This window comes from Sus scrofa, chromosome 6 (assembly GCF_054392235.1).
Source record: "Sus scrofa isolate SSC_HxYL_T2T_F1_AM1 chromosome 6, Sscrofa_HxYL_maternal_Yorkshire_Landrace_v2.0, whole genome shotgun sequence".
Lineage (NCBI taxonomy): Eukaryota > Metazoa > Chordata > Mammalia > Artiodactyla > Suidae > Sus > Sus scrofa.
The window spans coordinates 85,828,927-85,854,195 of NC_139388.1; the positions used below are offsets into that span (position 1 = coordinate 85,828,927).

Sequence of the window (25,269 nt, forward strand, 5' to 3'; positions counted from 1 at the left end):
AGAGTGGCCACCAGAGGGCGGTAGTCCCCATGCTGGGAAAATAACCTTCCTGGTGATCTATGATTTCTTTTAGGGAACACACACACACACACACACACACACACACACCCCCCACATACAGGTGCACCAAAAGTGTATATGGGGCTAGATTGGATAAACCCCACCACTGGCTAACTGACACGCTGGGCATCCTGCTGCTCACTTGTCTCTGTGGTGACTAGAGAATTGGCACAAGCCTGAGACCAGTGGGACGCTCTATTCTATACACTCTAACCATGGAGCCACCTGGCCTTTTCCAAAGTGGTTCCTTCTACTTGCTGTGCAGCTCTTTCCATTGGTAAATGTCCCCTTTGAGTCCATCCCCAACGTGAGCTTTCTGAGTTCATCCTTCCATAGATGGAGTCCATCTAGTTTCTCAAAGCATTCTATTGTCTCCTTAGTGGTAACGTTTAGAACACCTCATTAAATTACTTATGTGCAGTTTAAGTAGAGGTTAAGAGTAGGGACTCTTGGGGACTTGCAGCCTGGGCTCTTTCACTTACTGTGTAACCGTGGGCACATTACCTAACCTCTCTGAGTCTCAGTTTCCTCACTTGTAAAAATGGGGTTAATAACATTACTTAGCACATAGGATGGATGCCTTTTATTCTTGTCTAATTGTCCTGGCTAGACTCTTCAGCGCAATTTTGAATAGAAATGGAGGGAGTAGGAGTTCCTGTCATGGCACAGTGGAAACAAATCCGACTAGGAACCATGAGGTTTCGGGTTCGATCCCCGGCCTCGCTCAGTGGGTTAAGGATCTGTCGTTGCCGTGAGCTGTGGTGTAGGTCACAGACAAGGCTCTGATCCAAAGTTGCCGTGGCTGTGGTGTTGGCCAGAAGCTGTAGCTACAATTTGACCCCTAGCCTGGGAACTGCCGTATGCCATGGGTGCAGCCCTAAAAAGACAGATAAATAAATAAATAAATAAATAAATAAATAAATAAATAAATAAATAAATGGAGGGAGTAGGCATCCTTGTGTCGTTCCTGATCTAGGGGAAAAGGCACAATAAAGTATGGTGTTAATGGTAGGTTTTTCACAGATGCTTCTTGTCAGGTTGATAAATTTTCCTTCTATTCCTAGTGTATTGAAATTTTTTTTTAATCATGAAGGCGTGTTGAACTTAGTTAAAAAATTTTTGTCTGCCTCTATGGAGAGGATGATTTTAGATCTTTATTCTCTTGGTATGGGGTATGACATTAATTGATTTTCAGATTTTAAACCAATGTTGTCTTCCTGGGATAAATCCCATGGTATATAATCTTTATTTATATGTTGATGAATTTGGTTTGTTGGCACTGGGTTGAGGATTTTCTCATCTCTGCTCAGAAGTGCCCTCATTTATAGTTCATCTCATTCTTACCTCCAATCTCAGGCAGCCACCAATTTCCTTTTTGCCTCTGTAGATGTGCCTACGCTGGACATCTTGTACAAATGGAATCAACAGTACGTGATCTTCTGTGACTAGCTTCTGTCCCTTAGCATCTTGCTTTTTTTTTTTTTTTTTTTTTCCCTCGCTTTCTAGGTCTGTACCTGTGGCATATGGAGGTTCCCAAGCTAGGTGTCGAATTGGAGTTGCAGCTGCTGGTCTACACTGCAGCTGCCGGTCTATACCACAGCCACAGAAACTTGGGATCCAAGCTGCATCTGTGACCTGCACCACAGCTCATGGCAACACCAGATCCTTAACCCACTGAGCAAGGCCAGGGATCAAACCTGCATCCTCATGGATGCTAGTCAGATTTGTTAACCGCTGAGCCATGACAGGAATCCCAGCATCTTGTTCTTTGAAGACCGTCTCATCCATAGCGCGTTAGTACTTCAGTCCTTTTTGTGGCTGAATAGCGAGCGCTTCATTATCTGGATTGAACATTTTATTTCTTCACCAGTTGATGGATATTTGGATGTTTCCAGCTTGATGCTATTATGAATTATGCTGTTATGAACATTCATGTGCAAGTCTTGTCTTTTGCATGGAATATGTTTTCATTTCTTTCTTTGTTTCTTTTTTTTTTTTTTTTTTTTTTTGGCTGCACCTGCCGCATAAGGAGATTCCTGGGCCAGGGATTGATCCTATGCCTCAGCAGTGACCCAAGCCACTGCAGAGACAACACCAGATTCTTAACCTGCTGTGCCACAGTAGGAAATCTTATGTTTTCATTTCTCTTGAGCAGACACCTAGGAGTAGAATTACTGGGTCCCATGATAGTTTTATTTTTGTATTTTTGAGAACTCCAAACTTCAAAAAATGGCTGTACCATCTTGCATTCCCACCAGCAAAATACAAGGGTTACCTAGGAACTTATTTAAACTGCATGTTTTCTCATCTGTAGTGACAATAAGAAGACTGACTTCATAAAGCGAACATTAAATGAAATCATCATGTGTGAAGGACTTAGCACAGAACTGGGTCCTGACACACCTAAAGGCTTAAAAAAAAAAAAAGCATATTTTTTTGTTCCTTGGTCTGTGCTAACGTCTCAAACCTCAGTACTTTCTTTGCTTTCCTAGGTGAGAGTATTTTCATGCCCTCCGTGTAAGCTGATCTCTTAGCGTCAACTTCCAGACCCTTCTCATTAATCCGTGCCCTATGGCCTAACAGGACTTATAGACCTAGTTCCCTAATCCTACTGCCCTTAGGGTCTGTGTTGAGCATGTGGCTCAGTGGCCTTTCCCAGGGCAAGAGCTGCAAATTGGCAGAGTTGGGGCAGCAGTGCTCCGTGATGCTACTACCCTCATCTGCTGGATGGCAGGACGGAATGTATTGATTGCTCTGCTTGGAAAGGTCTCTCATCCCACAACTGCCTTAACTCCAGGCTACTCCTCTTTATCTTTTAAGACATAATTTGGGCATCACCTCCTCCAGGAAGTCTTCCCTCATGACTGCTCCCCATCCAATGCCTATGATGATTATTATTGCAACTGAGATATCATTTGTAATTACATTTTTTTTTTGTCTTTTTGCTATTTCTTGGGCCACTCCCGCGGCATATGGAGGTTCCCAGGCTAGGGGTCCAATCGGACCTGTAGCCACAGGCCTACGCCAGAGCCACAGCAACGTGGGATCCGAGCCGCGTCTGCAACCTACACCACAGCTCACGGCAACGCCGGACCCTTAACCCACTGAGCAAGGCCAGGGATCGAACCCGAAACCTCATGGTTCCTCGTCGGATTCGTTAACCACTGCACCACGACGGGAACTCCTGTAATTACATTTTTATGCATCTGCGACCTGTCAGCATCCTGAGGATGGGGACTATTCTCATTCAGTTCTTTTTAAAAATTTTTTTGGCCACACTCATGGCCTGTGGAATTTCCCAAGCCAGGGACTGAACCCAAGCCACAGCAGTGACAACTTAACTGGATCCTTAACTTCTAGGCCACCAGGGAACTCCCTATTCTTATTCACTTCTATCTCCCCAGTGCTAGCACATGTAGGTATTCAATAACCCATAAGTAACCATATTTGTGTACAAAGTATTAAAGATTATGTATTAGTATCAAGGAAAACCCTACAAAAAACTGAGTTGGGCCTTGAAGAATAAAGCAGGAGACTGCTAGGATGAAATGCAGAGAAGGGGAAAATATGTGGCCAGGAACTGATCAAGAAGTCCAGTGTGGCTGTGGATGGTGGGAAGGAGTGGCAGTGAGGCTGGAAAGGCAGGATAAGACAGTTGTAAGGGTGGGAATGGACATTCATGCCAAATGAAGGGGCACTTCATCCTGAGGGCAGAGGGGAGCCATCCATTAAGCAGAGAAGTGACATGAGAGAGCTGTGTTCTAGAAGGACCTCTCTGGATCAAGGTGGGTGCATGCTTCTTGAACTTCAGCTGCATTAGAATCACGTGGAAGGCTCGTTAAGGAAATTCTGGTTCCCTCTCCCTGAATTTCTCATTCAGAAGGTCCGGGGTGGGGCCTGAGGACACGCATTTCTCACAACTCCCCAGGTAATGTGGTTTGAGGGCTATACTTTGAGAACCACTGATATGCAGATGGAATGGAGAAGAATGGTGGCAGTGAGAGTATTAAGGAAGCTGCTGAAATAGCTCAGGTGAGAGGTGATGGAGACGTGCAGGGCGGGGGCCCACATCTTAGATCTTGGGGCTGCCAACTTCAGGGCCGTATCAGTGAGTTTTCTGGCATGGTAATAGGCCTATTACAATGAGGGAAGGAAAGTGGGAAAGGGATCCTGTTTCTGGGGAGAGATCGGCCAATTGGTTAGAAAAGTCCCCACCTCCCACCATTGATCTGGGAAGACCAGATTCACACTTGGTAATGACCTTCAGAAAGCACAACCAAGACAAGGTGCGTAGAGTTGTCATTTAATGCCTGATCATCACAACACAAGGAGGTCATTGAGGCAGAACCCAGGGCAAAATCAGGCTGGAGGTAAGAGACCCGAACTGAGTCCAGCACACAGACCAGGTTCCCTCTAGACACGTGTGGCACATGGCACATACAAGGCTTCTTCACTTACCCAGGAGCCAGCAGGCTGGCTGGGCTTCTGGTCCCTGAGGGTCCCAGTGGGAGGACAGGGTCCCATGATGAGGCAGGGACCTGAGGACACAGTGACAAGAACCAGAAAGCTGCTGTAAACACCCCCCGAAAGCTTTTACTTCAAACGCGTTAAGCCACACAACACTCGGGTGCGGGAACACCTAAACCCTTTCACCAAAAACTAAATCCTGCACAGAACTGAGGCTGAGAACATGTGGGAAGAGAAAGTAAAGTCAACACCACGCTAGATGCAGTCCTACATGCTCCACCAGCCTCCTCTTCCCTGCTGCCACGCTGCTCAGACCACAGCACAGCCGTGGAGAAAGGATGTCACTCTGGTTTTAAGAAATCTCTGCATCTCCCACGCTCCTGAACAATTTAATGCTACTGGGTTCCCTGGAGCCCTCGAACCTTGGATGCCTCTGGGGACATGAGTGATGTAGGGGCTGCCAGAGGGATTGGAAAATTTCCTGGCAGAAATAAGTTACCTTAGAAAGAAATTGGCTTTTCTTCTACCTGGATTGAAAAGGTACTGGGCCCCTAAAGGGAATTCCATTCAAAATACTTCTTAAAGCACTGGATGGAACTTGGGACATTTCAGGTGTCACCGGTAAGAAGGGGACACAAGCTTGTTTCCTAAATGAGCCTGGGGGTTGGCCTGGGCTGTTGAGCCCCTGGGCCAGACCAGGCATGGAGGGGACAGAGCAGGAAGGGACAAAGGGCAGCCCCTCTGTCCAGGCCTATGGCTGGGCGTTTGGAGAATGAGCTGACATTCTGGCCAGACTTCACCATTAAATTCATTCCTGGTGGGTCCTGCCAGCCTCTTCTCCCTTCTCTCAGATTTAAGTCGAGGAGAAAGATGAGACCCCTGTGAGTATCTGGGGAGAGGAGTGCAAAGGCACCTCTGTAAAGCGTACAAAATTAGCCGTTTATAGAACAGAGCGCCTGTGACCATTCCTGAGAGGGCACTCATTTGGGGGCCCAGGAAGTTGAGCAAATGACAAGGTATGACTGTCCCCAGGTGGGCATGAGCTCACATTGAAGCCCACCTTCCAAACTTCAGATGCCAGTAGGTCAGCTTAGGAGCAACCCCACAGAGCCAACTTCATATTTGAAGCCAACTTAATGCTACAAACTTAAAAAAAAAAAAAAAAAAAGTGCTGCCCAGGTGAGCCCCTGAGGAAACCCAGCTCCCTGAGGGTGGGTGACGGGTCTCTCAGACCACCAGCCTGGCTGCCTTTCTCCAAGTTGCATGGGGAAGGAGAGCTGACTCCCCCCTACCCAGCTGGGCTACAGGAACGATGTAGGTCAAGCCCCCGGGGGATGGGGCGACAGAGAGGCCAAAAGACTTTCTTGGGACCCCAAGCCTGGAAAGATAACAGGAGCCCATCTCCCCATTAGCTGCCAAAGTCTGGTCTACAAGGAAGACACTTCCCTGTCACCCCTTCAGCATTCCTGTGACAAAAGGAGCCAAGATGCCATCAACGCATGGTCATTTCTGTCCCTAGAGGTCTGTGTGAGGACCGAGGGGAAGGGGAGGTCTGTAAAGACTCACCCCCTTCAACAAATGCAGGGAAAAAAAAAAAAATCCTTCCAGGTTCGGGATGGGCAGCTGCTCTAGGAAGTGCTTTTGGCAGTTGCTTATTTCGTCTGCAGTGGGTGACCTGCCTCCCAGGTCCTCACTGACCCAGTGAGGGGCAGTGACAACAGCAGGAGAGGTGTCCACAGCAGCACTGCAGCTGCTTCCGCAGTTCCCCAGAGGCTCTTCTGGGCTGAATCCCCAAAGGATGGTTTTTAGGTTCTAAGGGGAGGGGGAGCAAGGAATTCCACAGGAAGAGGTCTCTTTAACTGGCCATCGCCTGCGCCGGGGTGGCTCCCTAGAACCAACTCTGGGACAAAGGGGACCAGGAATCCTGCAGTCCCCCACCCCCACCCCCTTTGCTAGAACTGGGAGGCCTAAGTGCAATCAGCATTCCAGCAGACTGGACGGCTCCTCAGAGGCCCAGCGCCCCACGCTTTGGGGACTCTGGCAGATGGCCTGGGCCCTGGAAGCCCCAGCCCACCCTTGGACAGGGACAGCGCTGGGCCTGTCTGAGGAGAAGTCTTACTAGAAACTAGAACAACCTCCCTGCTAAAATTCAGGGAAGGCAAACAAACAGACTCAACCTGAAATAAATACAAAGGCATTAAGTGCTTCTCAATAAGTTGAGGGTCCTCACTGCCCCTCCAAAGGCAGGTGCGGGACCTCTCTTTGGACCCGGTCACCTCCCTTGTGGCCCATCACATGAGAGGTCGGAGGTCAGAAGACTGGCTAGGCCTTTCCATTAGGAAGGAAGGGACCCAACCCCCAACAGGCTCCTCACCCGTATCCTCCCATCCCCGGGACCATGTTGGCTGGCAGGTGGGTAGGAAAGGGGGAGGCCTCCCCATAACCTGAGGCCAGCACCTCGCATCCCACATCCTGTGCAGGCAGAAGGCCTGTCAGTCCATCTGTGAGGAGGCAGAGGTGGGGCGGGGCTGCTGGGGGCAGGCAGGGCCCTTCAGTTAATCAGCAGGTCTCCAAGGTCATAGGAGTCGAAGAGGTCACTGATGCCCTCCCCACCATCCAGGCCCCACAGGTAGTCATCCTGGTCCAGGGGTGGGGAGAAGCTGAGCAGAGGGGAGCTGCCTGGCAGGGTCGGCGATAGGAACTGGTCCTCAGTCTGCTGCAGAAGTGGGTGTGGCAGCTCCAGCATGCTGTCGGTGGCCTCCAGGGGGACAAGGGATTGCGGGGGTGGTGGTGGGACTTGCTGGGACGTCAGGGCTGGCGCTGGAGACAAAGAGACAAGGGTTATGCCTGGTGCCCAAAAGCCTCTGGTCAGGCCTCTGAGAACAAGAACAGTCTCTGTTTCCCTGGACCGCTGTGCACCTTCTCCTACCCTGGCCCACTATTGTTACATCAATTTATAGATGTGGAAACTGAGGCTCAAAGAAGTCAGTTAAAAGAAAATGAATGAATGAAAAAAAAAAGTTCTTTTTTAGCATATTGCAGAGGCTGCAGGTGTTCAAGGAAGAGGCCTGGCTTGGGAGTGAGGAAGAGGACAGGGGCTCAGACCCCAGCCCCTCTCACCAGCTCCAGGACTCAGCACCTCACCAGGGAAAATAAGGCCCCACCTCACTGAGCTGTGGAAGCAATCAGTAACTGAGATATTACCTGTGAGAGCCTGTACTTCAAGTCGGACCCCTCTCCATCCATCCATCCATCCATCCACTCATTTTCTCTTTCTCAACTTCTCGCTCTCTATCACTTAAATATCTCCAAACCCTCACATAGTAGGTGTTCAGTTCAAATAAGCTTTTTATTTTTAATTTTTATTGCCACATCTATAGCATATGGAGGTTCCTGGGCTAGGGATTGAATCAAAGCCCCAGCTGCAACTCAAGCAGCTGCTGTGGCAACTTGGGATCCTTTAACCCACTGCACCAGGCAGGGATGGATCCTGCACTGCTGCAGTCAGATTCTTAACCCACTGTGCCATGGTGGAAACTCCCCACATAAAGTTTTGGAAAGTCACAATCATGCTGTATCATCGCCTGAAACCCACCCAATAACCATGAGGGAGTTTTAGGAGTCCCCGTTTTACAGAGGTGGGAACAGAGGCTCAGAGGGGTTAAAGTGACTCCCCAACAGTCACCCCGTCATAGGGGGTGAGGCGCAGACTCAAACCCGAGTCTCCCAATTTCAGCTCCTGCGCCCTCAGCCACACCCGGGTTTAAGCCAGCATGTCACAGCCTGATGTCAGATGACTCATGTTCAAACCCCTCCCAACACAGATGAAGGAAACTGAGGCCCCAAAGTGTTAGTGATTGTGGTGCCAGAACTAGGACAGGAACCTGGGTCCTAAGACTACAGTGGCCTCTTGGGACAGGCCCCTGGCGCTCAGACCTCAGAGTGACCCTGCTTCAGGCTAGAATGTGGAGTATGTGTGTGTGCATGTGTGTGTGTGTGTGTATACACCTTCTGGAAAACTTCTTTTCAGAAGGGGCAACACTAAGAGGCCACGTGGCAAGGGTGGAGAGGGGCAGCAAGGGCAGGGGCCCTGGTACAGAGCTGGCTTCTAGGCTGGCACCGCCACTGACAGTTCTATAAGCCTTACTCCTTCTATAAGCTCTTGACTTGTACAACTGGGATAAAAACCTCTGCCCAAGGTCTCAGAAGACAAGTGAAGATTCTAACTTTGGAGAGCTGTGCACATGTTGACAGTCAAGTGAGAAAGCAGAGCACAGGAGGAGGGAGATCAGGGTGGGGCACAGGTCTGGAGTGGGAGATAGGCACTGGGAGGTGTCCAGAGGGACAGATGGCTGGTACGGGGAGAACCCTGGTCCCTAGACCAGGCCAGGGCACAAGAGAGATCACTAGAGAAGAACTGGGAGTCTGGACTCTTGTCTAGCTCTGCCACTGACTTGCTGTGTGACCTTAGGGAAGTCGCTTGCCCTCTCTGGGCCTCTGTTTATTCATGTGTAAAACGAGCAGTTGAGTTAGAACAGGGCCAGCAAACTTTTGTAAAGGGCCAAATAGTATTTTAGGCTTTGCAGGAAACTAATGGTCTCTATCACACAGTCCCTTGCCCTCCCTTGAATCCTTGAGCTACTTAAAAATGTGAAAACCATTCTTAGCTCATGGGTCATATAAAAACAGGCCAAATTTGGCTTGCAGGCAATAGTTTTATTAACCCTTGAGTTAAAGAAATGGAATCCAGTCTGTGCTGTAGACACACCCCTGCCCTGCAACACAAGCACACACATACACACAAAGCCTCTTCCACTAGACCAATTGTTGAAACACCAGGGTTCTACTTAGGGGAATTCTGCTGATAAGAAAACAAAGTGGGATCCTGGCCTACGCGGCCTCAAAGGATCCTGCCAGTCTGACCTGATCTCAGTACAGGGTGAAAAACATTCTGGAGGGGCCTTACAGATTCTTTTTTTTTTTTTTTTTTTTTTTGCTTTTTATGGCCAAACTCATGGTATATGGAGGTTCCCAGGCTAGAGGTCTAATCAGAGCTACAGCTGCTGACTTACGCCACAGCCACAGCAACGCAGGGTCCAAGCCAAGTCTGCAACTTACACCACAGCTCATGGCAATGCTGGATCCTTAACCCACTGAGCGAGGCCAGGGATCAAACCCGAAACCTCGTGGTTTCTAGTTGGATTCGTTTCTGCAGCGCCACGACGGGATCCAGGTTCCCATTTTCATTCCTACTGGACTCCCACCCTCCCTGGGAATGCCTTAGGGAATTGCCCACCTCTTTGCTCCCTGCCAACTGCCTCATGCTACTTCCTGCCAGTCATAGACAGCTTTTAGCTGTACCTTCCACCTCCCAGGGTTGTCCTTCCTTGATTTGGTCTGTGCTTTGTGGAGAGAACCCTGGGCTGGGAATATGGAGACCTCATTCAAGACACAGCTCTGCTGTCTCCCAGCTGCAAGTCCTGTTTCACTTATTAATCTCTAAACGGGGAACAATAAAACCTACCTCAAGAACTGCTATGAAGAATAATGCTATAACAGGTATACCTGGCACAGAGTCGTGGTTCAAAAACTCTTTGTTATTATCTCCCAAGAAAGTGCTGAACCTTCCTCAAAAACCCTATAGTTTCCATTTGCTATGGGCTCATTGACTGTTGGGAGTTTTGCCATTAGGAGTTGCTACAGCAGTAGCAGTGCCAGTAGCGGTGGCCAAAATAATGATAATAATAGCTAACAGTGCCAATCACTGTTCTAAGTGCGTCACCTACGTTAACTCATTTCATTTTCACAATCTATGAAGTAGATGGTATTTCTTACTGTGCCCAAATCACAGATGAAAAAGCTAAGGCAAAGAAAAGTTAAGTACTTTGTCCAAGATCATAGAGCTGGAAAGTGGAAGAGCTGGGATTCAAACCCAGGCTCTGATCAGCCTCCCCACTGAGATAAGGAATGTGCTTTATAAAGTGTAAAGTGCAATGTGCGGGGTGAGGGGCCCTGTATCTCCTACTGCTGGATAGAAGGTAGGTACCCAATGCATGTTGCTATGGAAGAGGAAACTCCAAGGTTGGTCACTCTCCCACCTCCTGTCCCTCTGAACAGAGGCTTTTTGTTTGTTTGTTTGTTTAATCTTTTGTCTTTTTTATGGAGGTTTCCAGGCCAGAGATCCAATCAGAGCTGTTGCTGCCAGCCTATGCCACAACCACAGCAACGCCAGATCCGAGCCTCGTCTGCGACCTACACCACACCTCATGACAATGCTGGATCCTTAACCCACTGAGCAAGGCCAGAGATCGAACCCGCAACCTCACGGTTCCTAGTCGGATTCGTTTCCGCTGCAGGACGACGGGAACTCCCTGGACATCTTACCTGAGGATGCGGTAGGTTCTGTGATCCCAGGGCTGGTGCTGCTGCTGGGCTGGGTGGAGTCAGGGCTGGGGCTGAGAGCGGATGTGGAGACGAGGGGCTCCTTGGTAGGACTGTCAGGCTCTTGCACCTCTTCCGGGCATAGGTAGACCTCGATGGGCCCCTGCGTACTCTTCAGATATATCTGCAGGTTCTCCTGGAGCAGGATGAGAAGCCAGGTTACGGCTCTGGGCAGCTGGACACTTACTGGCGGATCAGGGCGCATGGACAGATACACAAGATCCCCACCACCCCTGCAAGCAAGCTCAGCTCCTAACCTGGGCACTAGGGCTGCCTCTTGGGGCCCGTGGTAGACATCTGTCTGGCCCCTAGACCCCCTTCTTTTCGAGAGAACGCCTTGATTTTCCTTCAGGAATTCACTCTTCCTCCCTATGCTCAGGCCTGAGCTGGTATCATAAAAGCTGTCTTTGCAGCAGGGGGAGAGCCCACCTGGGAACGAAGTTGGCTACAGGGAATGGCAGAGTGAGACATGCAGAGCGTGAGGCCCACTTTAAATCATGATTTGAGCCACTGCGTCCAGTCTTGCCTGCAATGTCCAAAACTTCCCCTGGACTTGTCACTTGGTTCCCCTCAGGCCCTGGCCACTTGAGCTGGCAGGACTTGGCTTCCTGTTTTTTGTCACCAAGAGACCTGACACTTGGCTTTTCCGCCCTTGCCCCTTTCCTACCTCACACCCGCAGCTTAAGCCATGACTGATCACATGACCATTTCAGCTGGCGTTCAGGTCCTTGCGCCAGCACTCAGGCAGCTCCTCTGCCTGCCCCTCCTTCACCTGGCAAAGATCCTGTTCATTCTTTAGGAATCAGTTTAACTGTTATCACCTGTGGACCCTTCCCCTAACTGTCCTTTCTCCAGGCCCTCAGCCCACATCTTCGGTCTACAAATGACAGCATCACTGCTTGGTGTGGTTGAGTCTTTTTCCAATTAGGTCCTGAGCTCCTCCAGGGTGAAGTAGGGCCTTATTTATCTTCAGAGTCTGGGCTGAGGGTACCAGATGGGTGGAACATGTATTTGTGTGCTAACATAGATGAAGTGGAGCATCTATTAAACATGACAGAAAAGGACAGGTGGTTATGAAGCCTGGGGGTAATCAGAGAAGGCTTCTTGAGGAGGTGATGTTCAAGTTGAGACCTGTAGAATGAATACCAGTAAATGAGGCAGACGGAGGGAAAAGCATTTCAGCTGGAGGGAACAGCATCTGAGGTCTTATACAGGGGTCGAACTTAGAGTGATGGGGAGCTGCAGGTCAGTGAAGATGTAAAGACAGGATGGGGACATCATGCGAGAGGAAGCCGGCGAGGTCAGAGCATAGACAGTCTCATAGGAAGTATAAAGAATTGTGGTCATTATTAGAGGAAAATGAACTCACAAACTAATGTTAAAAACTAATAGGTCAGGAGTTCCCGTCGTGGCGCAGCGGAAATGAATCCGACTAGGAACCATGAGGCTGCAGGTTCGATCCCTGGCCTCGCTCAGTGGGTTAAGGATCTGGCGTTGCTATGAGCTGTGGTGTAGGTTGCAGATGCTGCTTGGATCTGGCGTTGCTGTGGCTGTAGCATAGGCTGGTGGCTACAGCTCTGATTAGACCCCTAGCCTGGAAACCTCCATATGCCACGGGTGTGACTCTAAAAAGACAAAAACGAAACCAAACAAAACCAAACAAAAAACTAACAGGTCAGAAAATGATCTGTATTTGGAGCTCCTGTCATAGCTCAACAGTTAATGAACGTGACTAGGATCCATGAGGACTCGGGTTCAACCCCTGGTCTTGTTCAGTGGGTTAAGGATCCGGAATTGCCACGAGCTGTGGTGTAGGTTGCAATCAAGGCTCAGATCCGGTGTTGCTGTGGCTATGGTGTAGGCTGGCAGTTGTGGCTCCGATTCGACCCTTAGCCTGGGAACCTCCATGTGCCACAAGTGTGGCCCTAAAAAAAGACAAAGAAATTGATCTGTATCAATTGATGGGTCATAAACAGCAGAATGCTGGGATGCAGATTATATTTATTTATTTTTTTGGGGGGGCCTCACCCGCAGCATATGGAAGTTCCTGGGCCAGGGATAGAATCTAAGCCACAGCTGTAACATATGCCACAACAGTGGCAACACCAGATCCTTAACCCACTGCAGCAGGCTGGGGATCAAACCCTCACCATCCAGAGACAATGCTGGATCCTTAACCCACTGTGCCACAGCAGGAACTACTACTTATTCGTTTTTCACTCATTTTTTCATTCATTCAATAGACATTTACTGAGAGTCTGTAATCAGCTATGTGTGTTTTAGGTCATAGTTATGACTTCAGTTATAGCTTCTTGTAAATGTTTGTTTTGTTCACATGTGTCCATATGTATTCTATATAATAATTTCTTCTACCTTTCCTTTTAATAATAAAAGCCCCTTGAGTGGGGGAAAAAAACAAAGAATTTTGGCCTTTAACCTAGGAGGGCACGGAAAGATTATTGTGAGCGCTGTGGGGGCAGGTGTGCGTGTGTGTGGGAACTCAGGGCTGGAGGGATGCAGCAAGAAACCAGCAACAGATTTTCTCAGGCCAGTACCCAATACCTGATGCTCTTTCCAGCTTCCTCCACTTCTGTCCCAGCTCTGAGACCATTGGTTTTGCCATGGCCACCAGAATAGACCCGGGAAGCCTGGGATTGGGCGGTGCCAGGAACGGAAACTGCAAGCTGCCTGGAACACTCTTAACCTGCTCTCCACCAAATGCTTCCCCTCTTACCTCGCTCCGGTCAGGCACTTCCAGTCTTGTCTGTGGAGGGGCCTTGACAGCGATCACCGTCTGCTCCTTAAAGTTGCCCACAGCTCGGATGTCCTGGTAAGTCACGTAGGCCAGTGTAGGGACAGGAGAGTTAAGAGAAGTGACTGGTCAAAAATTCAAACCCCTAGCCTACCAGGAAGAGATCTAACCCACCTCTTGAAACCTTTAAACATTTCTTTATTAGTCCTTACACAGCTTAGAAATAACCCAAACCATAACCTGTTCTTTTTTTTGTTATTGTTTTGGCTGTGCCCATGGCACGTGAAAGTTCCTGGGCCAGGGATCAAACGTGTGGCACAGCAGCGACCTGAACCGCTGCAGTTAAGATGCCAGATCCTTACCGTGATGTACAAGGGGACTCTTATGAACTGTTCTTTTAGGGGGTTCCTGTTGTGGCTCAGCAGAAACAAATCTCACTAGTATCCATGAGGATGTGTGTTGGATCCCTGGCCTTGTTCAGCGGGTTAAGGATCTGGCATTGCCATGAACTGTAGTGTAGATCACAGACACAGCTCGACCTGGCATTGCTGTGGCTGTGATGTACACTGGCAGCTGCAGTTCTGATTCAACCCCTAGCCAGGAAACTTCCATATGCTGTAGGTGCAAAAAAACAAAACAAAACCCCCCCCAAAACAAAAAAACTAACACTATTCTGTTAATAGCATAAGCTACCTTGGATTTCTTTAGAAAGCAAATGGGGATATAAATCATTTTTTAAAAAATGCTGCCTTACATCAGCTTTTTACATAATGGCTTCATCTGCTAAGTTGGGCTGTTAGCTCTGAGAAGGCAGGAAGACGTGTCTTACTTCTTTATATTTCTCACAATGCTTACCATCCTTCCAAAAATACAAGGTCAGAACCAAATACTAATTAGAGGGTCAAACCATTTGGAAAAGCGAATATAAAACCATTGCAAGTCTAGGCTCTTGGACTGCACTATTTCGATCCTAGGAATCTAACCTAGGGAAATAAGTAAAAACTTGTGAAAAGGTTCTATCTATAAAGCTATTCATCACACTGTTGCTTTATAAAAGCAGAAACCTAAAATCGATCTGAAGGTCCACTCTAGGCCTTATCAACAAACCATACTGGTCTGAGAGGGACCTTCTCAAGCCATTTAACATGAGTTTAAACCACATGAAACCCCTCTTCTTATGGGTAATATCAGCAGTTTCATGTGGAGCAATTGAGTATGTAACAACATAAAAACCCTCTATGGTAGTATACTAAGTGGAGGAAAGCAGGATATAAAAAGTTATGTGATGGAACATGATAGAGGATAATGTGAAAAAAAAAAGAATGTATATAAATGTATAACTGGGTCATTTTGCTGTACAGTAGAAATTGACAGAACATTGCAAATCAATATAATAAAAAAATTAAAAAAAAATTTTTTTTTTACTTTTTTTTTTTTTAGGGTTGCACCCGTGACATATGGAGGTTCCCAGGCTAGGGATCAAACTGGAGTTACAGCTGCCGGGCTACGCCACAGCCACAGCAATGCAGGATCTGAGCTGAGTCTGCAACCTACACCACTGTTCACGGCAACGCAGGATCCTTAACCCACAGAGCGAGGCCAGGGATGGATTCCACAATCTCACAGTTCCTAGTCGGATTCATTTCTGCTGCGCCACGACGGGAACTCCTCTTTTAAAAAACTTTATATATAGCAGGTACACAATGTATTTAAATAACACACCCTGTGAATAGCTAAGGAATGATGGCTGTGTTAAAGTGACAGCTTTTCCTTTATTTTCTCCATTTTCCAGATTTACAGAAACATACTTTATTTTTAGAATGAGAAAGTAACTTCAATAGACCCAAGAGGAAAAGCCATGGAGGAAGGAAGAAACAGATATGCCAGCCCCCTAGGTTGGATCAGTTCCTGCAGAGAGGTACCGAAGCAACTCCACCTACTCCTGGACCCCTTCCCCTCAACCAAAAAGGATATCTCTTGTTGGCCTTGTCCTCCGTCAGGTGCTTGAAGTTCAGAGAGCAGCTCTGGATGAGCTGGTCCAAGGCCTGCTCCATGCTCATCAGCTCCTTCAGCTCCTGCCCCAGCTGCTGCTGCTTCCCAGGCCGGGTGGGGTCTTCAAAGAGTCCCCTGCCTCTGGGAACAGAGCAGTCCCTCAGTGTCAGTCTCAGGTCACATCCAGGGACCCCAACCCCAGGGCTGCTGTGCAAAGCTGCACACATGGTGAGGGCGAAATTCTAGGAAGGGGTCATTCGAGCGGTCTATGATGGTGCCTCCCGGGTTGTGCAAATCAGTGGTCCCACCTAGCTCCCAGGAATTGGGACTTGAGGTTTGGGGGTTGGGCTAGGGAAAAGAAACAAGTCAGGGCCCAACCCCACTTTTGGGGGGCTTTCATGTACATCCACCCTATGCCCCAGGCTTCCCCAAATGGCAGGGAGCTGGAGTGAGATCAGTCCTGACTCCTCTGCCTGGCTTCTCTTAGACTTCACACCTGAGGTTGCAGCTCTGTTCTTTAAGCCCCTGCAGAAGTGAGGGAGTCTGGAGTACTTACATCTCAGAGCTGGAAGGAGTCTGGGTTATTACTGCTCAGATCTCAGGGAACTTTCCTAAGTTAGAAGAAATGAATCCTGGGATCCCCGACTCAAGAGAATCTGGGGTCCTCTTAGACTTGTTTTCATTTGCCTTTTTAGGGCTGCATGTGTGGCATATGGAAGTTCCCAGGCTAGGGGTCAAATTGGAGCTGTAGCCACTGGCTTATGCCACAACCACAGCAACACCAGATCCAAGTCACATCTACGACTTCTGCAGCTTGTGGTAACACTGGATCTTTAACCCACTGAGCAAGGCCAGAGATGGAACCCACATCCTCATCTTTGTCTGGTTCTTAACCCACTGAGCCACAACGGGAACTCCCTCTTAGCCTTTTTACATCCTAGAAATCATCATCTGCCCCTGCCAAGCTCTCCTACAATCGCTCCAGCATGTATACCTGCTCTTCCGCCCCTACTTAAATACACTGGCTCCACTCCCCTATGGAAGGCTATTGGATGCTGCCCTTGGTTCCCCCACCAGCACCTGTGCCCATTGGCTGTTGCTCTGAGGCCCGCCGCCAGCATTCACAGCCTCTGGATATTGCCCCTGGCTCCACCCAAGCATGTGCACCCACGGATGCCATTGGCTCCAGCCCAGGCACTCACACCCACTGGATGTTGTTCTTGGCCTTCTTGCGGATGAGCTGGATGCCCTCCAGCACATTGGTGATGTCATAGATGCGCCGCTTCTGCACATCCAGCACCTCAGCAGCCCAGTTCAGGTCCAGGACCCCATCCTCGGACTCGCTCAGGAGGTAAATGAACTTCTTGGTGAGCAGCCCCAGCGACGTGTCATAGCGAGTCTTCTCCCCAGGAGACTTGGGGGCTGAAGAGGAAAGGGGCTCAGGGTCTGATCTGAAAGGACCCCCTGGGGAACCTCCTCCACTGACCTGGACCCACTACATACCACCCACTTTCCAGTTTACAGAGCACTGGGAGGGAGGGGGTCACTCACCACCACTGTCCAAACAAGGAAACTGATAATGAGGGAGGGAAAGTGACTTGCTTAATGTCCCACAATCAGGGGACAGCATCAGGGCTGGAAACCAAATACTGCACCTGTCCACCTAAGCTCAGGGCAGCCATACCTGCCCACCCCACAACCAATAACAAATGCTCACTCTGTGTAGCGCTTTCTGAAAGTATTCTGAGCACTTTCCATATACAAAAAATTTAATCCTTATAACACCGTATAAGTTTGGTGTATATTCAGCCCCATTTTATAGATGAGAATACTGAGGCACAGACAGAGGAAGTAACCAGCTCCACTCAGCTAGAAAGTGGCAAAGCTGGGATGTAAATCCAGGCAGTCTGGCTCCAGAGTGTGTCCCTTCCTAACCATCACCCTATCCTGCCAGTTATGTCAAGAATTCAAAAAAAAAAAAGGAGTTCCTGTCATGGCTCAGTGGTTAACAAATCCGACTAGGAACCATGAGGCTGCAGGTTCAATCCCTGGCCTTGCTCAGTGGGTTAACGTTCCGGCGTTGCCGTGAGCTGTGGTGTAGGTTGCAGAGGCAGCTCGGATCCCGAGTTGCTGTGGCTCTGGCGTAGGCCGGTGGCTACAGCTCCGATTCGACCCCAAGCTGGGAACCTCCATATGCTGCAGGAGCAGCCCAAGAAATGGCAAAAATAAAAAAATAAAAAAATAAAAAAAAAGAAAAGAAAAGAATTCAGAATTAAGGTAGGGAGGAGATGACAAGCTTGGATTTGAGAACATCTTTATAGACTTGATTTTTTTCTTCCAGTTTTAATGAGATATAATTGGTGTACAGCACTGTATAAATTCAAGGTGAAGACTTGCTTTTTTCCCCTATGGTAGCCCAATGGTTATCTGAGAGGAATCTGTCCTATTATGTCACATGCGGTAGGTTCATGAAAAATGTCCCTTTCTTAATGAGGTTGATGTCACAAGACCACATCTCAGCTGCAGCATCTTAAACCACAAGAGGACTTTTGCAATGTAGTGACTTGCAAAAGTCATACAGAAAGTTAATGGTCAAACTAGTTCTGGAAACTGAGTTTTAGAGAGTCTCAGATTCCTCTAGAAGGGACTTTAGAATCTCAATATATAGACAAGCAAGTATTAGGCACACAGACAGCTTTGTCAATTTTTGTATCTATGGCAGACATTACTAATTGATTAGTACACTAGGATTCTTCAATAAAGAGCTCTGGGCAGTCTCTACTAATCGCCTGGAGAGGGAATTTTTTGCTATTCCTGATCTAGCTGTGCCTTGTTTTACAGATGAAACAACTGAGGTTCACAGAAGAGAAGTGACCAGTCAGGTCAGGGCAGAGCCCTGCCCAGACCCCCAAATTCCAGACCCTCACGCTTCCCACCGGTCAGGTACCTTCTTCATTAGGTCTCTGTCTATCCCAACCTCGCCAAATTAGCATTCCTTCCTAACACAATTGCTTAAACTCTCTCTCTCTAATCAGAATATTGACTGAAAATATCAAGAGGCAGAAACTAGGTTCTGGTCCTGACTCCACTTACTAGCAGTGTGACCTTGGGTAAGTCACTGAAGCTCTGAGTCTCTAGCTGCCTTATCAGTAAAAGGAAATAATCCACCTGCCAAGCAGGATCCAGTGAAAACACACGAGAAAGTGCTTTGCAAACCAGACAGTGTGCCTCAGATATTAGTCCTGGTGATGTGGGCAGGGCTGCTGCCCTCTGTCCCTGCCCACCCCACCCCGAGTCTCCTGAGCCTACCCTTAGATACCCCAGCAGCAGGGCTTACTTTTGGGGCTGGGGAGGCCATCCACTCTAATGCACTTCCCCTTGGGAGTCCGGAATTCAGGGACCGCAGGCCTCCCGATCCCCTCCAGGTCCAGCTTCCTTTTGGCCTTGGGGAGAGAGAGGCAGAGTTTGAGAATCATTCCTTCTTTAGCCTTTCCTCCACCTGGAGCCACCAGCAGCCACCTCCTGCATCAGTTTCCCACCAGTCCTGGGTGAAAAATCACTGTACCTGGTAAGGAAATATCAGTGACCTGAAAAGTGAGATTTCAGGGGAAGGAAGTCCTAGTTCTGAGGGGCCCACAACACTCCCATCTTCTGAGGCCCAGGCACTTGAGACGACCAAAGCCAGAGGGGGTTTTAACTTGGGGTTCCTTAATAACAGGCCGCAAAGTCACTTCTACATCCGCCTCTCCCCCCCCACCTCCCAGGAGGATATGGGGAGGAAGGAGTGGGTGGGGCCTAAACCACATCAGGCTGGGGAGCACCCCCCTCCCCTGCCGCCTCCCCCCTCTCCCCTTGCAGAAGCAGCTGGCCCAGCCAGACAGAGTGCCCATCACAGCCCCACAGCTGGTCCTTATCAGGGTGGGGCTGGGCATCCGCCCAGGCCCAGGGGACTTCCTGGCTCAGTGCCACACCCCAGGGTGGTGCCCACATTGGGAAGCAGTGCAAACATACCCCACCCCCATGTTTGGGCTCCAGCTCAAGGGCCCCAAGGCCTCCTGAATAGACTCTTATTTGCCATTCTTTCTTTGCTGAGAGGGGCAGACAATGAATCCTTCCCCTGTGTCTTAAGGACAAGCAGCTGAGGTCCCCCTTCTCACCCCCCCCCTGTTCCCGCCAAGCTTGGGAAACACCTGCTGGGGAAATCAAACCACAGACCCATCTGCTCCTCTCCACCCCACTGCCACCCGGCCTCAATTACGCCCAGAAGCTGTGCTGGCCCGGAAGGGGCCTCTCTCCTTGTTAGGGCTGGGCTGAGGCAGGGCTGGGGCACTGGGGCGCAGGTCAAAGACCCGGGCTTGAATCTCCCCACTCCTGCACAGACTTGCTCTGTGATCTGGGGAAATGCTCCACATCTAGGAGCCTCAGTTTCCTCCTCTGTAAATTGGGGTAGAAGATGCCTATAGCAAGGGGCTGTTGCGAGGATTCAAGGAGATAAGTTTTGTAAAGTGCTCAGTAGACAGGAGTTGCTCAGGAAATGCAGAGTCCCTTCCCTAAAATCCAATCTCAGCCTCCTCCTTGACAGACTCTTCTGGGGGTCATGGAGCCCATTTCCTTCCTCTCCCCTTCCCCCAGTCACCCCAACCTGGTTGAGACAGAGAGGCCTATTTTAACCTTTGGTGGTGAGGTTATGCTCGGCAGGGCTGACACTTCTAACCGCTGCTGAGCACAGCTGGGCTCACAGGTGTGGGGGGTGGTGATGGTTCTTCCTGCTGTCAGCTCCCTCCCCCTCTACTCATGCCTCCTCCAGGAAGTCTTCTTGGACTTCCTGCTCCTTGATGTGAGGAGCCTGGATAGGACGCTCCTCTCCTCCATCCCTACCCAGGCCTGGATGGATCCCAACACCACACTTCCCTGCTCATTCCTCTTGAAGTCTCTATGGAATATTCCTTTTCTAACCTCCCAACTGGTAAAATGCTAGATTCTAGGGAAAGGGACCTGCTCTAGTCCCAATCTATAAAGTCCCAATCATTCACTGAGACCTTCCGCCTGCCTTTAACTAAGTCCCAATATTCATCACCTCATTGAGTCTTCCCAACACCCATTTCACAGGTGAAGCAGCTGAGACCTGGTAAGCTCCAAGGCCTTTATCAGTCCTGATCAAGGTTGTCCATCCCAGAATCCTTCATCCATCCCTCAGAAGGTACAGCAAGGACAAGGAGAGGAAGGCTGAGTTCTACATGAGGCAAAGGTGGCAGCCCAGAGTCTCCCCAGTGCCACCCACCTCCCTCACCCCACAGAAGCCAGCCCCTGCTGAGTTCACAGAACACACCAGAAGAACCTCACTACCTACAGGGCGGGGAGGAGGAGAGGACCTTGGACAGGATACCTGTACTGGGCCTATCACACGCTCACCCATCCTAACTCAGTATGGTAATCTCACTTGGCAGTTGAGAAATGGAGGCTCAGAGAGGTTAAGCCACACACCCAAGGCCACCCAGACAAAGAGCAGAGCCAGAGTTTGAACCCAGGTCTGTCTGACTCCAAAGCCATGTATCAGGCTGCTCAGCTCCATCCCACATACACTGGCCCAGAATTTGCTGACATTTGAAACAAGGCCTGGTTATGTCCACCTGCCTCCATCACTTTATACACACACACACACACACACACACACACACACACACACACATGCACGCACCAGCCCCCTCCCTTTTCTTCTTCTCCTTCACCCTTATCCTGCGCTCTCAGGGTCCCTGAGCAGCAAAATGTCCCCCACCCGAGAATGTCTCTCTGCCCCTTTTGAACACTGCCCAGAGAAAAGTCGGCTCATCAGGGATGGGCCTGAGTCTGCAGAACAGAAGTGACGGAGGCCAAGCCCAGGAGAATGAGGACCAAGGAGAAGCTGAACCCAGAGCTTGGAGTCAAAGCCATCTGGGTTCCTGACTAGGCTGGGTAAGCTGGACAAGTCTGCTGACCTCTTGAGCTTTGCTTGTAAAACGGGGACGCTCTACCTTCTCCTGGCGAGGATCCACTGAGAACACAGCTCAAAGCTCTTGCTCATGCGGGGAGCCGCAATCGCTAAAGTCCACAAAGGGAAAGCTTGGAGGTGAACTGAAAAGCAACAGGGATGTGCCAAGAGCAAAGGCCAGCTGGCTCTAACCTGACCTCTAACCTCTTAGGCAGCCCCTTTGGCTGTTTCTTAAAGGCCTGGTTAGGATTCGAAAGTACTCTGCCAACCCCAAGGGAGAAGAGCGGGCAGCCCTCAAAGTGAGAGGGCCAGAGCCCCAGATGCTGCCCCTGGATGGGCAGCAAGGTGAGGAGACTGGGACTCGAAGGAGGGGAAGTGACTTGTGCAAGGTCACACAGGGAGTGGAGCAGGTGTTGCCTAAGCCCCAAGTCCCAAGCTAGACAGTGGGAGCAGGAGCCAGTGTAAGTTGCTGAGAGCCTGGTTTCCAGATCCCGGCTCTGCCTGGTAGCCTGAGAGGGGCTTGCTGCCTCCCTCCTTAGGCCTTCATTTCCTCATCTGACCCGCCTTGTAGGCTTTTCATTAAAATGTTCATTTTCTTTCCTGGCTCTCAGAGGAAATTTGGAAAATACAGACAAATTATGCAGAATTCTACCCTCGTCACAGGTTCCTGCAGGAAAGGCATAGAGTGAGGCCACGTGCCTGGCGCAGTAGGAACTTAACCAAGGAACATCCCACACTTTCTCCAGAGGTGGCGGAGAGAGCTCTGGAGACCTGGGTTCCCGCCTTCATTCTGCCATTGAACTTGGCTGCCATCCCTGGGCAGTGCCTAAGGTCCCTTTAAACAGCAGCTCCCCAACAAATCCTGCTCACCCTGCACTTTGCAGCCTGGCCACAAAGCAAGGGGCCACACCCAGGGTTGGGTCTGGAGCTATTCCAGGTCACACCCTGTTAAAATGAGTAAGCAGGGGGCCAAGGCCTGCCCAGGGGACTCAGGGGCACAGGGCAGCTGGGGACCAACAGAAGAGGGGGGTTCTAGGCCCCAAATGCCTTGAGGGTGGTCTGATGCAAAGAGATGCTACCATGTCTTGGGTTGGAGCTTGGACAAGTGACTTCACGTCTATGCTCAGTTTCCTCATCTGTAAGATGCCTCTTGCCAGGCATCTTGGCCAAGATAACGAAAGCGAAGAGTGCCAAGCAGTGCCTGGCACATCAGAGGCATTCAATAAAAGAGAGTCATTCTTGCTGTGATCACTGAGCCTCTCAGGGAGGGAGGGACGGACAGATGCACTCGACTCCTCTGGGAGGGAAGCAGTTCAAAACCACAGCTGTTACTGAAACTCTGCCGGGTTGCCTGAAAGCAGCTGGCCAGAGGAGAGACTGGGCCCACCGCTGAGCCCCCTCCGTGGGGACACCCAGCTCCTACATCAGGCAGTACTGGGGAAAGTCAAGGCTGCGGGAAGAAACTAATGATCACTTGCCTTGTGGGTCATACATCTCTCTGTGTGACCTTGGACAGGTCCCATCCCCTCTGCAAGACTATTTCCCTCCCTGCACACTGATACCACCTACTTTATAGGTTTCAAAACTGTTTTAGGCTGTAAAATGCTGAATAAAATATAGGTGCAGAGTCCTTGTTACCCTTGGCTGTTTGACCTGTGAAATAGGAAAAGTCCTCCTGCTCCTTTCTCCTGGTTGGAAATAATGTTCAGGAAGGAGCCCTGAAAAGTTTTAAGCCTTGAGCATGGGCAAAGCAGGATTCAAGCAGCAGGGAGTGGGGGACTCTGCCCGTAGCCAGAGGTGGCTGGAGACCTATGCCTGCTGACTGACACAGGTCTGACCAGATGCCTCTAGGGCAGAGGGGTGGTCTTATCCCTGTACCTGAATTACTTCACCACTCACAACAAAGCAAACCCACAAGAGCCCCATCTCCCCTCCTTGGAGCCTGCTTCCAAAACCCAGGACCTGGAGCTGGAAGAGACTCGAGGTGAGTTAGTCCCACAGCTACCCCATGCAGACACACATTTTCAAGACAAGGAAATTGGGACTCAGATTGGGGCCAAGACTTGTCCAAGGACACACAGCGAATAAATGGCAATCAGGACGAGAAACCAGGCTCGCTAACTACCACCCCCACACCCTCAGGGCTCTTCCAACTCCATCCCCACCCTATGGTTGTTTCGATTCTCATGGGCTCCAGGAATTCCACTCCCACACAACACACCCTGTGTCTGGTGCCACCACACATTGGCCCCTCCCTGGCAACGGGCCTGGGGGCTTGAAGAAGGAACAGTCAATCTGAACAGGAACCCCAGAGGGCTGCCCCCAACTTGCACCTGCTACTGGCTGTCTGGAACAGAAGATTGAGCCTGGGGGAGGACCTAGGGCAAAAGTCAGGAAAGAGTTGGCTCAGTGCAAAATTTGGAATCTCAGCCCGACTGGACCTGAGAGACCTCCCCCTATTTTAAAGTCCCTTGTTACTGTCCCCAGGCTCAGCTCTGTGACTGGACAATAGCAGGTGCCCAGCACTGGTTTCTGGGCCAAACAATGAACACAAGAATGAATGACAGCAAATTGATCCCATGGTCTTCCCCAGGGTGCACTGAGGATAGTGTTGGGTCTCCACACTCTTGATCCAGTGCTCATTCCATTCCACTCCAAGAAATGAGGTTATTTCACCCCAAGTCTGAAAACGAAAGGCTCTTCTATTCAGATATTTAGGAAATGTGTTGTTCTGGAAGCTGAAAGCGCCCCTTCTCCCTCCCCAGATTCAACCTGCTTCACTCAGACTGGGTCCCTCCCGCCTTTCCCACACCCGGATAAGCAGAGAGGGAAGCGGTGGGTGAGGGGGGTCCCCAGCATTACCGGCAGCCGGCCAGCCGGCACGCATCGCACAGCTTGGCCCTCCGGTCCGTGGGGGGTGGCGTCGAGGCAGGTGCCCGGCGCTGCGGCGGGAGGCATAGTCTGCGGGTACAGCTGGGTGTAGTAGGTGGTGGTGGCCTGGCAGAGCTGGGGGCTGCTAAGGCCGGGCGGCCACAGCTCGGTGGGGCTCATCGCGGGCAGTCCAGTGGGGGGCGGCCCCGCGGCAGGAGCCAGGACCCGGGGCCCTCGCAGCATGGCGAGTGCAGCGCCCCCCTCCCCAGCCGGGCCTGGCGCGCCCGCAGGCACCTGCGGGCTTCGGAGCCTAGGGTGGCTCACACGACCCGCGGCATGGCGCGGAGGCCGGGGGAAGCCGCCAATGGACGCCGGCGGGGCAAGGCCAGACCCTCCCCTCCTGGCCCGCCGCCGAGCCGGACAGCGCTTGGAGATCGCCGCTTGGAGATCGCTTGGTGGCGGCGGCGGCGGCGGCACAGCCAGGGGCTGTCCCGCCCCGAGGACGGCTGCGACCAGCAAGGGCCCTGAGCCCCCGAAGGCTTAGGCGCCTGGGGTCCAGCCGGCTCCGGGAAGGGGTCTCTGGGGTACCCGCGGGCTCGGCAGAAACGCGATGCGCTGGGATCGGGGAGAGAGACCGATTTCACCGACTCCCTCTCGCCTCGCTCTCGAGTCCCTGAACCTTTCTCTGCTTCTTTTTTTTCTTCTTCTTTTTTTTTTT

General features: G+C 50.5%; 1 protein-coding gene across 3 annotated transcripts; it reads right to left on the reverse strand.

Moving 5' to 3' along the window:
* Positions 1 to 4,347: 4,347 nt before the first annotated feature.
* On the reverse strand, positions 4,348 to 25,226 carry E2F2 (E2F transcription factor 2). 3 transcript variants are annotated; one of them, XR_014807262.1, is made up of 7 exons: positions 24,543 to 25,226; positions 19,050 to 19,155; positions 16,915 to 17,134; positions 15,695 to 15,853; positions 13,304 to 13,817; positions 10,912 to 12,570; positions 4,348 to 7,347 (listed from the first exon to the last, which is right to left on the reverse strand). XR_014807262.1 is itself a non-coding variant. In XM_084963312.1 (7 exons), the coding sequence occupies exons 1-7, from the start codon at positions 24,792 to 24,794 to the stop codon at positions 7,079 to 7,081; spliced, it is 1,308 nt and encodes a 435-aa protein (XP_084819438.1). In that variant the 5' UTR covers positions 24,795 to 25,226; the 3' UTR covers positions 4,348 to 7,078. The 3 variants fall into 3 exon arrangements, 2 of the variants coding, with proteins under 2 accessions (XP_084819438.1, XP_020951186.1); XM_084963312.1 differs by having other exon boundaries at positions 10,912 to 11,104; positions 13,703 to 13,817; positions 16,921 to 17,134; XM_021095527.2 differs by having other exon boundaries at positions 10,912 to 11,104; positions 13,703 to 13,817.
* Between the last annotated feature and the right edge of the window lie 43 nt (positions 25,227 to 25,269).